This window comes from Electrophorus electricus, chromosome 3 (assembly GCF_041902795.1).
Source record: "Electrophorus electricus isolate QZ-2024a chromosome 3, ASM4190279v1, whole genome shotgun sequence".
Taxonomy (NCBI): Eukaryota; Metazoa; Chordata; class Actinopteri; order Gymnotiformes; family Gymnotidae; genus Electrophorus; species Electrophorus electricus.
In genome coordinates this window covers 28392579-28409471 of record NC_137499.1, presented here as the reverse complement: position 1 = coordinate 28409471, position 16893 = coordinate 28392579, and the positions used below count along the sequence as shown (strand labels likewise).

Here is a 16893-nt window from a genome sequence, read left to right as displayed (position 1 = left end):
ACATGAGGTTACAGATGTGTTTGTGTTACTCCTCTAACAGATAAAACCAAGCTCACTATCAAAACCACAATGGCTATTTTACTCGTGTTGGAACAGTTTTGGACAGTGACCTCAGCAAACCTGAATATACCATAAGACATGTCATAGCTTTTCTCACCTTCCCTGTGTCAAAGTCTGCAGGGTTGCCATTCTAACACCAAGAGGTCTCATAAAAGCTGCATTTTCATGCCAAGTGGTGTGAAAGGCCCCTCTTCACAGTATCGGCTCAAGCTGCCAGTGCTCCAGCAGCAGGTGAGCTGTGACGAGCTTGCGTCCACGCCGCAGGCCGACCGTGAGAGAATATGGGAGTGGTGAGCTGAGACGCCCATCAGAGCCAGTGAACTGAAAGTGCAAAAAGAAAATAAAAAGAAACCCAATAAATCTGAAGTTAGAAGTTCAAGCATTATAGATCAAATGTGTATCAGTCAATATGTGCTCAGCAGGGTGAAAAAATGTTCCAATCATGACAGGGTTTCTATCAAATTGACATCCCTTTCCAATGATTTATAAGGGTAACTTATGAATACACCAAATGTTTATCATACATTTTGGAAACCTTAAGGGTGAAATTGGCTGGTAGACATGATCTTTTCATGGAATGCACATGGTAAACTGAGCATATTATTGATTAGGAAAAGGCTATAAAATGTGAAGTGATGAGTTGTTGCTGTGGCTGGAATGCATGAGATCCTATTTTAATCAATAACCCCTGCGTCTCTTCAAGGAAATTATGCCTGAACTGAGTTTATAGTATTCATGCAGGGCTACTGTTTCCTTCTCACAGCCCACAAGCTCCAGTGTCATAAAATCTCATGCAAGAATACAGGATGAATGCTCTTCAAATAGCTTTTTTTAGCTATTTAATAACTGTGATTGTTATAATATTCATGAATCAATAAATATAATAAATAATAAAATAACAGAATACTTATGAGTCATGTTAATATGACTACTAGACAGAGTATCAATATTTCCAAACATAGGCAGCACGATATGACTTTTCTAAGGAGAGACAGCGCGAGAGAGAGGCGGTGGGGGGCGGGAGTGCGCACCATGCGCGCACTGAAGATGCCTCAGAGCGGAGGACGTTCTGACTGAAACCACGTCCTGCAGCAGGTCACGCTCGTGCGTCCGCTATCGCAACACTGTCTTCGCGAGCACATTAAAAAAGGCCACGCGCCTTTCGTGCCCTTGGGGATCAGCCTCGCGCGCAGGCTTCTCGTTTAAGGGCGGCGAAGGAAGTGAGTGCGTGGACTGAGCTTTCACCGATACTTTCTTTCATCGATTTCACTTCTAAGATATCCGTTCCCGTTTGAATGAACTTGTTCAGATCTTTAGGACACTTCTTCCTGGACCATGAAGACTACTCGGAAGTGTCGTGCGCTGTTGTCCGTTGGGCTGAATCTGTTGGCTCTGTTATTCTCAACGACGGCATTCATCACCACTTACTGGTGCGAAGGCACTCAAAGGGTTCCCAAACCCACCTGCAGCAACGAGAGGCGGCACAATTGCATTGACTATGGGGTAAACGAGACAGACCCAAGCAAAGTTCACTACAGCTGGGAGACAGGCGATGACCGTTTTCTCTTTAGGCATTTCCACACAGGAATCTGGTACTCTTGCGAAGAGAATCTCCACGGTGGAGGTAAGAGTTTAGTCCAGGCGTCACCATGGTTTTGTTTATTTGAAACGTTATTTCATGTATGTAAAAAGGAGTGCTCTCATAGTACTAGTGATGTACAATAAACTTCCTTGCTTTTTCTATTTAATTTGATTTTTTTTCGTTTGTTTGTATTATTATTATGCTGTCTCGTGCGTTTGTGAAATTATTTTGTTGTATATTAGTTAGTCATAGCGCCTGTGTGACTAGTCATGTTTCGAGAAGATTAAGCCTCTTTAAACGGAAATAATTTGTATAGAATTTTTCTAATAAGGCTCATAGCGACATTAATGTTTTTGCACATGAAATCGCACCGTTTCAACAGGTTGAGCGTAAAGTAGTTTGAATGGCTAAAGCGATATGGAAGAATGTTTACACTAAGCTCAATAAATGTCAGTCAGAATCCAGGTATACGTGCTCTACCCAAGCTTCTTCTCGCGAGGACCAGTTTTTGTGCAACCTGAAACAGTCTAGGCTTTCTGAAATAACTCAGATTGTTATATTATAGCATTAGTTATACTTATTAGTAAAACATATTTAACGCATTTTTAAAGAATACCATTAAAGGTATTATTTAGCTTTTTATCTGTGAGAAGAACACCTGGTGTGAAGACCCCAAAATGCTACCTACAAACAAACAATGAAACAAAACAGTATTAATTCTCAAATTGTATTATGACTTTACAGTTTTTAAAATTACTTTTAAAATCAGAATGTTAAACTAAGTAATTCTTAAAAAGTGCACCATATTGTCCGTTATTCTGTGCGATAGAGTGCATTCTTAGCCTTCGTCTACCTCAAACTTAATTCGTGTTCAAACTCTCTTGAAGTGTTAAACAGCTGTCCAGCATGACGTCTGCACTGCTCGTGTGCAAGAGGTGGTTTCAGCGAATGTGAAAATATGACAATATTCTTTTTTAAATAAAAAAATAATAATTTTTTTTTTAAAAACTATTAACAACTGTCCACCTAAGTGACGATGTGACAAACGTACGTTTGAAGGTTTTTATGTGCACAGATTGCAAAGATATTGCCTTTGACAATCTCAGCTGTGTTCACACCGGCGTCTTAGCCAATAGTAGACACGTCTGACTGGGAATGATGTGCAGCACCGGTAATAAATCCAATCGATTCGGCTTAAGGGAGGAGGGAGAGAAAAAGACATGTATTTGGCAGTGATCACATTCACAAGGATTAGGTTGTATGCCTGGATGAGTTTATTTGACAAAAGGTTGTTGACACCATTTTCCATTGGATATAACAAATAGATTCCTGATTAACCTGGATGTGGCATTAAAAAGCTCTAGCAAATATATATTTCTATATTTTTTTCAACAATAATCTAGAATAATCTTTTACAGCTGCTGTTAGACATGATAAAAGGATATACAACCAAACTTTATAATGCCTGATAAATAATTTGCATATATAGTAGGTATGCATCCTCAGAATCTGAACAGCTGAATTGTAAACCTTTATTTTCTTAGAAAAGGTACACAAGTAACACCCAAAGGCAGAGGAATGCTGTGACATGCGGTTGTACAGGCGTCTCAGCCGTCGTGCTCAGTGGACAGGGAGCTTGGGTCTGCAGGCCTGAAGTGCTCTGAGGTATTTTCACCTTTGATCGAACCCACAGTGGTTGAGATGGTAATCAGTATCCCTGATGTGAAACTAGTTTAGGAGTTAGTGAGTAGTTGCTGGACCCTTTTTTCATCCAATCAATGCTACAAAAAAAAACAACTGCTTAGACAGAGCCCTTCTATTAAGCCCCTGACAGCAGATGAAATACTTTTTGACCAGATCAAAGGTCAGGAGTCTATTAATTCTCAATGTGAGGAATTCAGGCAGTAAATAACATTAGGATGATTAGAGCTTTTCATTATGTGATGACTAAATATGCCCATGACACTGCTGCATTGTTTGGTAAATGGATATTTAACAATGCACTGACAACATGATGGGGGGGGGGGGGGGGTAGTAAACACATAGTAAACAGACCAGGCATCGCCAGGGTTTAATAATGCCTCAGAGACCTCAACCGAATGAACCCCCCTAGAGCTGGAGCAGATTTAACACTGCTGTGGTAAGCAGGACCCAGTCACCATTTGAATTTATTCACATTTCTGGGTTGTTTAATAGCCATATTTTGTCTAATAGGGCATAAAGAGCATAATGGTTAGCAGAGCCTCATTCATCAGTGGTTGCAGTTGTGAAGCAGAATAATGCAGATTTACAGTAAAGCACATACTGTACCAAATTATCCAATTTACTCCGAAAGACTGTTAAATATGAAATAAAACACCAGGTTTTGTACTTTATTTATGTTCACAATGGTTCATAGAGCTTGGAAGGTTACCTCAAAAATGAACATTGGCTTCATGGATCATGTGATGTCATTTACTTGAATAACTGCCTCTACTCTCAATGGCGGCGGTGCTCTTAGATTTGCTGCTACACGACTCCTTTCACTTTCGTCTCTGGGAAGTGCACTTGAAAATGAGCAGGCCGGCGCTAGCAATGAGCTGAAAAGCAGTGTTTCTGATATTCATGTGTAAGTCCCCTCTGCCAAAATGATGCTATCCGGGCCCAACATTTCTTCTCTGTTGACAGTTTTGGACACAGATTGTTCCAGTGATACTCCCAAAAGGCTTTTTGGGTTTGGTTTGACAAAAAAGCCCAGGGGGGAAATGAAGCCTGGTGATCAGTAATTCTCACCCAGCTATTTGACATGTTCATAAAAACTGTGAATGCTTTACATTACATGACTGCTGTACAAATAACTCTGTTTAATGTTGCTTGTTGTAAGTTGTAATATTTCTTTTAAATTCAGCATTTTAAAAAAACCTATTTTTATTAACATATTTTTGCTATTTTATATCAGAGACCTCCTGCAAATGAGGCATTAATCTTTTCCTTGCTCTTCCTAGATAAATAAAATTTTGCCTGAATTGAAAAGTTCAAATACTTGTCACCTGATTAAAATGGTATGATCAGACACTGAACAAATTGTATATCTAAATCATCAAAGTTTATCTTTAATGACGTATTGAGGCTTTGAACGACATTTTATTTCATGCTATGAGACTGAACATGGCTAAAATCCCCTTAACATTTTAAATTACTGCTTGGAATCCAGGATAGACATGTCCTAAATGGGTAAATGAGAATTTTCTGGATGTGCAATTTCCATTCCCGTGTTCAGATTAAGTGCAGATATCACTCGTATAACTCACGGTAGGTTAACCTCATCTTAGGCCACTTATCTTTTAGACAGGGAACCACTTAGAGGCCTTAAAGATGAGTGGAACTCATAGAATATTGAAATACTCTTTGTATCAGGTGCTGACTTGACTGAATGTGTAATAAATAGTAACAGTCTGTCTAAATGTCTTTTTAATATGAGAACCATCACTACGACCTGGATAACCATCACTCACTTTCTGTTACCACTCTGATTTCAAACTTCACTGAAAGCCACATTGTACTTCCTTTAGCGATCTTGTCTTCATTTTGTACTCAGTGCCATTTTACAAATTATTTTGTGTCTTTCCAAAGTTTCCTAAAAGTAATTTAACAAAGTGTATGTCATAGAAAGCCCATAAGGTTTTTAAAAGCTTACCTTGCAAGTAAAGGCAGTTGAAGCATGACACATTTGAAATGACAAGTGTGTTTTGCCTCTGGAGTTGCCCCAGTACCGGTAAATTAAATCCCCCCCGCACAACACTGTGTTGGTTTATTTCTTTTTTTTTTTTTTTAAATACACTAAAAAACCAACAAAATTCTACAAGATGCATTGCAAAGTTGATGCTTTCAAAATCATTACGGGCCCGTATCCGTGACTAAAGGCCAACAGTTAAGCGTCCAGATGTATTCCCTTGGGACCAGGGGCATGTGGGGAAGAGGAAGACTGTGCAGGGAGCAGGGAGAAAGGAGCAGTATGCTTCCCTTCACCGCCTGACCTTGCTCCTCTTTCCATTAAAGTCAGGAAGAAAAGGCTTGTGAAACAGGCAGCGTGTGCTACACCGCGCTCTCACATATAATTGGAGGTCTACAGACAGTTTAAGGTGTGTGCAGGCAATTAATGTGGATGCCCATTTGTTTTAGGTTTGCTTCACCTTTCTGACTCCACATGCTTACAATCAGAGTTATGCCTGGAGTCTTGGGACTGTGTTGTCGTGTCCATTTTTAAATTCACATTACTATCTGAATGTGTTGTGTAATATAGTAGCTGCAGCTAATTTTAATATTTTTTTGTGGAAAAAAAATATACTGTTCATGAGGAGAGTAATTTCAATTTCACATCACATTTATAATTCCAGTTGAGTTAATTCCTCCTTTGAGTTAAAATGACACATTTTTTATTTAGGGCTATTCCAAAGATGTTGGAGAGGCACTAAAAGTGGCTATTTGTTTACCTATGCCAGAGCTTTAGCCTTCTTGCATATAACAGACTTCAACCAGGCTGAGACATGTTTTGGGAAGCCTTAAGGTCTGGATGAGTGCTTTAAAGATGAAGTGGCCTAGCTCGAGCCTGCATGATTGGTGCTCCGAGAGCCGGCGGAGCACAGATGTTAACGTGGCAGTTCCTTCTGCTTTTTCCAGGTGAGAAATGCAGGAGCTTTATTGATCTGGCCCCAGCTTCGGAGAGAGGTGAGTAATGACAGCCATTAGGCCAACCTAGAGGCTTGTCGGACAGCATGTACCGCAAGCCATGAATAGCACATCTCTTATCTCTGCCCCTTTGGTGGCCTTGGTTATAATTATATATGTCTAACTATGTTTATATATCTGTAATTTTATCCAGATAGCTCAGTTGTTGTCCTGATGAGTAATATACACCCACATCAACCTAAGAAACCTCCATTTTCCATTTCATTTCTTAACAATGGTCACAGCAATCTCAATGGGTCAGTCCAAATCCAAAATGGCATTAAACTGTTTTCTTTTCTACTTTACTACTTCTTGTTATTTAAGAGGTGATGTCTAACAGGTGAACAGAAGTGAAAAGTCCATGCATATGAGAGCAGCACTGCAGGTGTCCATGTCATCAGGAGTCACAAGTCAAACTGACTTTACTGGATGTTGTTCATGGATTGTCAGATTTCACATGAACGTTGGATTGCCTTTATGGTTGTAACAACAGCTATCACCTCAAACTTGCACCTAAACGCTAGACTTGATGATTCACAGCTTTTAGTACAAATTGGTTTATCTAAGGCAGGCAAAACCAACCGTAACTCAACATATCTCCTCCACAGCACGTGAACAGCAGGCCTGTCAGGAATACAAACAAATTGATGAAGTATGACATTCTACCAAACCTGCTGTCTCAGTGGGCATTTAGTACCAAAACCAATCATATAGTCAGATTCCCTATAACAGAAATGGAAATACACAGAATATTAATAAACTGACAGAGAAATTGCTCGTGTATGAAGTCCTTTTTGTCATAGTTTGGTATTTATATGAGATCAAATGTGCAGCCCATTACGAGTTGTACACCCTTGTTAGAAAGGTCTTTAATATTACCTATGCAAAAGAAAGGCCACCTGCCAATTTGTGGAATTTATTCAGGTTGATGCTCAGTTGTACTGGGGAAGTACCACATTTGAGATATGACATTTAATTTCTTCACAAACTACCTCTGCTAATAACTCTACCCTAAACAATATACAACTGGCAAATCTATAATTAATTCTTAACAGAGACAGAAGAAAATTAATTGTGTTCACAAATTAGATCTTTTCATAGCTGCTCTGAAATAGATGTGTGAAAGAATTACATGACCTTATGAGGAAGGCTAAATTACGAATAGGAAGAGTTCAAACTCAGGGTCTCACATTTGCTACATACATGCTGAAATTATGAAAAAATTCACCAAAGCTTGAAATGAGTCCATTCTGATTTGTGGTTAACTGCTGTCATATAGTGCCATTAATTATAGCAGCAGAAATGGAAAGCAATAAAGGAGTAGTCTGATCTTCAGATGTTAAATGTGTCTTACTGAGGTTGTACTGAGTTATCAGTCATCTTGTATCCCTGAGCCAACTTAGTATGAGTCAAGAGCATTAAGCAGGCTCTTCTAGGTACCAGGAAAGCCTATTGTCTATGGTAGTCTTTGAGGAATACATGACAGTCCCTCAAAGATACTCCACTGCATTTGAACTCTGGAAGATAAATGCTACAGACATAAATATTTCCTGTCACTGTCACACCTTAGATCTGGCTCTTCTCATCACTCCCTCCTTCCCTCAGATAACCCAGAGCATCTGTGGAGAAAGTTATTTTGGTGTTCAAAGGTAAACCCAAGCAATGTCCAACAAGGACAAAGTTCATCGAGACGTCTGGCAAAAGCTCCAGAATGTGCCTCAATAGCATAGGGTCAGAGCCCAATGCAAGCCCAACACTGTCTCTTTAGCCCTTCCCCGAGGCAGTGACGAATTCGTCAGGCGAGCAGCACAGGTGCATACTGGGGAAGCACCCTCGAGGCTGTTTGATAGATAGAATTCCCCTGACTGATCAAAGAAGAAGTCGATTTCTCCATGAGCCAGCAGAAGGGCTTTTGAGCTCTCTGCCACAGCTGTTGCTGTCATGGCAACTGACGCTAATGAGCGCAGTGCCCTAGTGAGAGCACGCATCATCTGTTTATCTGTTTGCTATTTATCTATTGTCTTCAGAGCCTATGTCTCATGGAGCATGGTATTGTGAAGTGACACATTTGCACACAGGTCTCATTCAGCTTTGTTCTTGATTAACCGAACACAGCTATTCTGTTAACAAACAAATGGATTGATGATTAGTGTGGGAATTCCCTGCAGGTAATTAATGTCATTCACTCAATCATCAAGACTTGCATGCTTCAAGCTACTTCACAGCTTCCTGGTCACTCTCACTGTGGTTTCACCAGCTGTTTTCCATGCTGTGTAGCTATTAGTGGCAGACACCATTCTGAAACACCAGGGCATCTTCTTGGACAGTCTGTCCAAAATCCATGGCAAATATTGCTCAATCCTTCTGAGCCCACAGCTGTCAGATGTGTTTCCATCTGCTAATAACGAAGGCTGAGGCAGGGATCACCAAATGCACTCTTACCTAAGTACATGAGCAGTACTGACAGACTGAATTATGGCATAATGGTGCAGTGCTCACCAATATGTGTGTGTGTGTATGTGTGTGTGTATATATATATATATGTCTGCAGGTGTCCTTTGGCTGTCAGTGGTCTCCGAGGTGCTATACATCATGCTCCTGGTGGTTGGCTTCAGTCTAATGTGCCTGGAGCTTTTTCACTCCAGTAACGTGATCGATGGGCTGAAGCTCAACGCCTTCGCGGCTGTCTTCACCGTGCTCTCAGGTTAGCCCTTACCCCCATCCGCTTGCCATTCTCACACAGGCCAGTGTTCTCAGGTTAGCCCCTCCCCCCATCCACTTGCCACTCTGACTCAGGCATGTGCTCTCAGGTTAGCCTCTCCCACTGTTCACACTCCACTCTCATGCAGGCTAGTGATGCAACCCCCTGTTAGACACACAGCTCCAACACTTCCTGATTCTTCCACTCTTTATTTCTACTCCTAATGAGGTAAAATGGAGTCCAGGTGTTGTTTGCCTTTCTTATTTAACTATAGTTGAGAACGAAACCTATTTACTTTGTGGACTTGTCAACATCAGTCTTTGTTTATATGAGGGCAGGGTGATGGCATGGCAAATAGCATGCAATACTATACTGTAGACAGATGTTTCTCTGGTTAGAGATGCAGACAAACAGAGGGCGGTGGAGTTCAGTGCATAAGGGTAGCAGGGTAGCCCATGTACTGAAGTGCAGCAGCTTTTTAAGCACTGTTGTTCCCTTGGCTAAAGCTCAAAAAACTAGACTGCCCAGGGCATGCTTGCCAAGAACCTTTTATCTTCAAAACATTTACTTATCATTATAAGTAAGTAAATAAATAAATAAATTCAAGCAAAATTAATAAGTAAAACTCCAAGTTGTTTAGCCCCAGGAGACAAAAATGCCAGAAAGGGAATGCTAGCTTTCAGTTTAGCAACAAACAAATGGCAAAAATGGAGAAAGGTGAAGTCAATTAGCTTTTTCTTGGCAGCTGTAGCAGGTGCTTCCACCCCTTAGCCACAGCTGCCAGCTTCCCCATGTGACCGGGAGCAGTGTCTGCAGGCGTGCCTATGCTGAGGGAGGGTCTCACCCTGAGGTCCAATGGCAGCGGGGAGGTAAACCCCTGCTGCCAGATTGCCAGGCACAGCTGCCACTTTTCCGAATCGAGACTTTGATTCGCCCCTCTGGCCCCTGGATCTGTACGTTCGGGGCCTGTGATTCTCGATAATTCCAGCCGTGGCATCCGTTCAGCGCAGGGGCTTTGGGAGAGATCTCACAGCCAGAGATGGGCCTCAACTCAGACAGCTGGCCTGGGTTAAAATAGTTCGTACTAGGACTGCTCCTCTTCATCAATCACCGGCCGAGGAAATGCTGTCAGCGGGTGTGCAATGCCTCACCAGTAGCTCCTGTAACAAAAAGCAAGACATCCATGTTTTATTGATGCTGGATGCCTGATGTTGTTAAATGTTTATGTAAGCACTGGTGAGGGGACTGCTTACACAAATCTAAATACTGGCCTGTAATTTGAGAGCGCAGTCTCAGGACAAAGCCTAGTTTGTTCTGCATGAACATTATTTTTGAAAAATTGTTCTAATCCAGGTGTCAATGTCATGTGGTTTCAGACCTTTTTTTCTTATTTTACCATAATGGATTTCAGTGAAGTCAGATGTTTCTTCAGTAATTGTCAGGTGTTTCTTCAGTAGCAGGTCCAGTTGTGGTATTGTAAACAGGTTTTCGGTACACATACCTGAGGTAAAAGGAAAATAAATATTTATACAGTGATCCATACTTCTTCACCTGGTGTGGGTTTCTGGTCTGTACTGTATTTCTATATCAGTACAAACCTATACCCATCAAGTATTCACACGTGAATCCAAATGTTCAAAAACTGTATGCATGTTTCCAATTTCAAATTCCTTTGTTAGAATTGCATTACTACATTACATTATTGCATTTATTTTAATAAAACAGCATGTGCTGAAAACCTACATACATTATATATACAACCAAATCCCCAGTGTTATACTGAATTTCACCATGTTCATATCCATGCAACTGGACTTCAGTGTACACGGCAAGCATTGCATCAGCTCTGGGGATTTCACTGTGAAACAGCTGAGCAGAATGGTATGAATCAGTCACATGTGGACGCATGCTGTGTGTGTCCATTACCTGCCAGGACTCCTGGGGATGGTGGCGCACATGATGTATACGCAGGTATTCCAGATCACCGTCAGCTTGGGGCCTGAGGATTGGAGACCGCACACGTGGGACTACGGCTGGTCTTTCTGGTAAGTTCGCTGGCTCTTCTCTGCATTAGCCAGGGCAGGGAGCTGTGTGCCACTGCATTGGCCCACAGTCTTATGCAAAAGTCAGTCAATTATAAAAAGAAAAACAACCTTTTTGCCTATTGAATGAATTCTTAGGGGTCCATTCCATCTGTAGGACTGTGTCATTGCCAAGCAAAGATATTCTGAAGGAGACACAGGTGGATGGCTTATGAGATGGTACTCTGATGCAGCAAACTGCAATGCCCTGCCAATTTGAATGCTTACAGGCTTCTGTTGCTTACTGTCTTCTGTCAGGAAGAAGTGATTTAATGAAAGGTTCACCAAGAAATGTCTTCACAAACTTCTTGTATGCTTGTTTTTATTTTCTCAGGCTGAAACCTGAGAGGACATAGGTCACCAGTTTTAATAATGCCCTATACAACTGTATAATTACAATGACTAACTTAGTTCACAATTCTAATAAACCTTACATTTTTTAGAAGAACCAATAGAACATTTTGCCAGTTTTTTGGGTGCTTGTTTGCTTGTTTCTATTTGCCTTCTAATCTTCATTGCTTCTATTCCTGTTTGGAGGTTTTATGACCCAAGTGTCTTTACCTCCAAAGACAAGTGTAGGGAAGAAGCCATTTTGGGCAAAATATTATGTAAATTCCAGGCAGCTGAATTGAGGATTATATACAGAGAAACAATTGAATAAGTGTGTGGGTGTTTGGCCCTGATTCTGAGATGCACACATCTTACACTAATGGACTCCAATCTCTGGAAATCCACTCTAATTAATGTGCGCTTTATATACTGCTTAGACAAAAGAGAAACACATCAGGAAGGACCCACTGAATGTGGCAAAGCTCTGAACATCCTCATTCTCTGAGGCACTTTGCCAAAACAATTCACAAACTGGACAGAGATGCATGCGAAGTGCCAAACTGTAGGCTTTTGAACATTTTTTCGGAGTTCCTAAGCTTGTCTCTTTGAGGGGGAACGTTACTGGGTGCAAGAGCTTGTAAAAGACATTCTGCCTTCCAAGTACAGCCCTTTCCTTTGAGGTTAGACTAACCTTGCAGTCCATGCCTGCACAGGAAGCCTAAATATAATAGCCAGCCATAATGTCCAGAGCTCATTTTGTGGTCAGTAATGCACCTGACAGAAGGCAAGTATATGCACCATGCCCAGTCTTGGCCATCGTCTGGCCCTTCATCAGTGTAGAGTTTCTGACCACAGGATCCAATTGTTAGCTGGATATTTTTGGATGACGGACCACTCTCAGCCCAGTGGTGACATTGTCATTTTTAAAAAACCCAGCACCACTGCTGTACCTGATAAACTTGTGGTGGCCTAATACTTGGAACCACGGCAGTAGCATGTCAGTAATGCTTCAGTGTGAGGTACAGTACAGTGAAGCACAAAAATGACCTCCCTTAGACTTCCAGCAAGATCTCTAATGATAATGCAACAATGTAATATTCAGCAACAGTGGGGCTATTAATTCCATTTAAAGACCTGATAGGGGCCAAAATGCATTTAAGCCATACCATTTATCTTTATTATTTTCCTACCCTGCACTTGACTGAACACCGTGGGTGGTGCTGCCTCTCTACACATCATCGCTTTTCCCTGCCTTGGGCCTAGGACATGGCCTAGAGTGTGTGGATCTGGCAAGAAAGCCAAAGTAAATAATAAAAAGGTTGTCCTGCAACACTGACATGGTAGTGACATGATAGTGGGAGGCTGAGTCACAGCAATACTGCAAGGATTTTTACACATCTGTGCTACTGATGGCTCCAGAATGGCCCGCCACTCTAAAACATCCAGCCTATAGCACCGTGGCTTCCTAGTCAAGATCTGGCAACCAGTGAAGAGCTGCAGCATTTATGGCTAACATAAACTGTGCATGGAACTAGATGGGCTATAACTCTGTCTCAAGAATTTCCTTTTTTCAGTCTTGGCTTAACCATTTGATTTAATGTGTTTAATTCTTGCTCTATACCAAATGTTCACTCCTTTTACTGAATGGTAGGACATGTATCTAGCTTGGTGACTCAATGAAAAGAATACATATATACAGTAGTTCCCCCGTATCCATGGGCGGATAGGTTTCAACAACACCTCAAGCCCCACCCTCCCAATACATACATACCTTTGATAAAGTTAAACGTATAGACACAATAAGACATTAAAAACAATAACTACTAATAAAACATTGTGATTATAACTATATACTATAATAAAAGTTATGTGAATACGGTCTCTATATCTCTCTCTCAACCCCTCTAAAATATTTACGGTACTGTAGCATAGACCAAGGGATGATTAACTTTTCAGCTGAGCAAGAAATTTCATCACACTACATCAAAACAATACACAGTTTAACCTATTTATTGTTTACTTTATTTCTGGAATTTTTAAAAATATATATTTTTGAACAGCAGTAAACTATGGGATAATACTATATAGGGGTATAAAATTGCACTACAGTGTAGGTTTGGAGAGAAACAGGACATTTTGGGCAGAGGTCCTTCATCAGTGCTTTTCTTATCTTTGATAGCACTGTTTTGTATTACATTGCAATTTTTTACTAATCCTATATAACCAAATACAGTACACTGCAGTTACTCCTCTTCTCATATATATGTGTGCCTCACACTTGGGCCTTCTACCAGAGACCTGGGGGTTTTCAGGGTGCAATGCGGTATTTTTACTGTTCCTAGGATTAGTGTGCTATTACAGACTGAGATTGATGTCATTCCTGGGGTCTACTGGAGCCAACCGTCCATCTTAGGGGTCATAGCTCCAAGTTCCCCCATCACTACTCGGGCAATCTTGGTGTTAACCTTGGTATTTGTCCATCTTCTCATATTCTTTCCTTTCTATAATTCTATCAATTGGGACTGCCATGTTTATTACCACTGCTGTTTTCTGCATATTGCCTACTATCACAAAGTCTACTTTTGTCTGGATATTGAGGAGCCACAGGATCTTAACCTTGCTGTTCTCCACCACTCTCTATGGTGCCTCCCGTTCGGACTTGGGGTGTTCTGCTCATATGCCTTGCATATGTATGTGATCCTTGTATGTGACCCCTGTCTCTTAGTGTTTGCTTTTCCTGCCAGCATCTTGCATGTTGCAATAGGTGCTGGATTGTCTCAGAGGCTCCTTTGCAATGTCTGGATCTTTGGTCTTCTCTGGTATGATACACCCCTGTCCAGTTGACCTAGTGCTTGGTCTTGTGATGCCATGATTAATACCTCTGTGCTTTACTTTTTCATCCACTGGTAGGATTGTGTCAGCCAATCTCTGCTGTCTGTCAGTGGTATATCCCATGGACCTTCTCTGCTTCCATGGTGACCACATCCACACATCTGACACTCTTCCATCAACTCATCCTCGGCAGCCATTGTGTAGACATATTCATGGATGTTTCATGTCTCATCCTGAATAGTGAAACTTATACTTTTCAGGGCCCTTTTCATGTTATTGTGTTTGCTGGGTATCTGACGACTTACAGGGCATACATACGTTTATGATCTTTGATCTTATTATTCCCATTCAACTCACTCTTAGACATATGCCTTAGCCTATGGTAATGGGATATTTGTATTGTGCAACTCCTAGCAAATGATTTTTGGTGCTTGGGCAAGAGTGCTTGAGATATAGACTGGGCGCTGACAGGCATGAAAGTGGTATTTACATTGGCTGAATTACCACAGATGCTCTACTGGCCTCCATTAGACCAGGCTAAAATTGCTTCATTTGTTTTTTGCCATCTGGCCAATTTCTGTCTGGTTTTTTTGGCACCTCTTCCTCTTCCTTTCTCTACCTCTTTGGAAAGGGTAAGGACCTGCAATGCAGGCAGTAATTGAAGCTCAGATTTGCTGAGATTCAGCAGCTCTGCTGGACTGATTTTCTCAGCTCTCTTCCATTCTATCAGTTTCATGGCTCTTGAAATGGAATACAGGGTTAATTTATCATCATGAACACTTTTGCCCAGTGAGTCAGAGGAAATAGGAAGGGATTTCCTATGTGCAGATGAAGATATGGGTTTTCTGAAATTATTTGAGGTTAGCACCCTTGCTGAGGGTGTAACCACTGTAACGCTGTGTTACACTTGTTAAAAAAGCAATACATTAAGACGAACTGCACCAACTGCATCGGTCCTGTTCTTAGGCTAATTATAATCATGTACTGCTTAACATATTAACTGAAAGTTTGTAGAACATCAGCAGCTTCATATTTGATCTGTGTACTTCTGTCTCAGTTTGGCCTGGGGCTCCTTCACCTGCTGCATGGCCGCCTCCGTCACCACGCTCAACTCCTACACGAAGACGGTGATCGAGTTCCGGCACAAACGCAAGCTCTTCGAGCAGGGCCTCCGGGAGGAGCAAGCCTTCCTGGACGAGGAGGCCTTCCACTACTTCCGAGACAGGTCTGTGCAGTCTGTGTCCGGCTCAGTGGACACCTACCCAGGCCATGGCGGAGGGCACACTGGTGGCCGTGGGAAACTGCGTGTGCCCTCTGCCTCCGTGGACCTGGGTGACAATGCGGAGTCTCTGGGCGAGGAACAGTGCTGAGCAGGAGGTGGCCCTCAGTGGTAGGCTCCACCCTGGGCCAGGAACTCTGAGGGACTGGCAGAGGAGTGGTTAAAAAAATCTATAGTTTATATATGAATAGGATCAAATGTGTTCCTCGTACATGAGAAAGAGTGGACATAATGTGATGAGAAATAAACTGAAACTGTGATATGCAAGCCATGTGTTGGCGTAGAGATTTCCGATTGTCAATGTAGTCTTGTGGGCAGGGTGGTTTTCTATTGTAGCCGTCTTTTTTGGGGGGGATTGGGGTCTGGGTCAGAGGACATGCACTAACACTGCCATCTGCACCAAGGGCTGTGTGTCCGCAGATCAGCATGGATTAGATAGCAGCGCGTTTTTTGAGACGTATAAGTACAGCATCCTCTGTTGTCAATATGGCCAGCATGAATACGCCTTTATGTGAAAAACTGTAGCTCAGATGAGCGCTTAAGTCCCACCGTACTGCACCCGATAACACAGAGAAGCACAGTGCAGCACGGTGTTTGTCAGCCTGAAGAATCAAAGGCTTGAGCCACTAAAAGAATTCTAAAAGGTTATTGCCACAAGCTTAGACTCTGCCTGTTCTTGGTTTTTTGTTGTTTTTTGTGGCGTTTTTTTTTTGTATGTGTGTGTGTGTATGTGTGTGAGAGCGTGTGCGTGTGCATGTGTGTGCGCGTGCATACGTGTGTATGTTTCATATACAGTAATGAATTGTTGAGTAACTGTCAGTGGCAAGACCTTCCCACCTTCACCTTTTTTTGATGATTTTTAAGATTTTACTGGTAAGGTATTAACTAAAGTATTATTCAGTTTTTGAATGTACAAAATATATTTATCTATGTATGCATTAAAACCCTTGTATTTTTCATTTGAAATAAAAAAAACTTACCTTGTAGTCCCTTTGTGTTTTCTCTGAAAGCTACAAAATATTAAAATTAATCTCTTACAGTGTTAAATTAGACCTTTGAAAACAATGCCAAGACACTTCATACAAAACCAATTGCCATGACAGGCTATACTGCATCTAGACAAAATGCAAAGAGCATCTCTGGATCAGATTTTGCTAATTTCCTTTGAGATTTACCCTGGCACTTCTGTACAGGAGAAGCAAACATGGATATTTTAAACAAAGGATAGATTTCTGTTTCAATGCTGTGAGAAACATCATTACTCCTCCATGACATCTGCAGCCAAGCTGTATGTAGAGGTGTCACTGACATCATTCCTGGC

General features: G+C 41.5%; 1 protein-coding gene across 1 annotated transcript; it reads left to right on the top strand.

Annotated features, from left to right (window-relative positions):
* Nucleotides 1–1086: 1086 nt before the first annotated feature.
* Nucleotides 1087–16558, top strand: gsg1l (gsg1-like). The gene is made up of 5 exons (XM_027002717.3): nt 1087–1684; nt 6302–6349; nt 8901–9053; nt 10984–11095; nt 15351–16558. The coding sequence occupies exons 1-5, from the start codon at nt 1396–1398 to the stop codon at nt 15661–15663; spliced, it is 915 nt and encodes a 304-aa protein (XP_026858518.1). The 5' UTR covers nt 1087–1395; the 3' UTR covers nt 15664–16558.
* The last annotated feature ends 335 nt before the right edge of the window (nt 16559–16893 follow it).

What these genes read in the sequence shown, in the direction of transcription:
- gsg1l (XM_027002717.3), top strand. Translation starts at nt 1,396, where the DNA reads ATGAAGACTACTCGGAAGTGTCGTGCGCTGTTGTCCGTTGGGCTGAAT. An exon ending in GGCCCCAGCTTCGGAGAGAG is followed by an intron (nt 6,350 to 8,900) that starts GTGAGTAATGAC and finishes ATATGTCTGCAG; the next exon opens with GTGTCCTTTGGCTGTCAGTG. An exon ending in GACTACGGCTGGTCTTTCTG is followed by an intron (nt 11,096 to 15,350) that starts GTAAGTTCGCTG and finishes CTTCTGTCTCAG; the next exon opens with TTTGGCCTGGGGCTCCTTCA.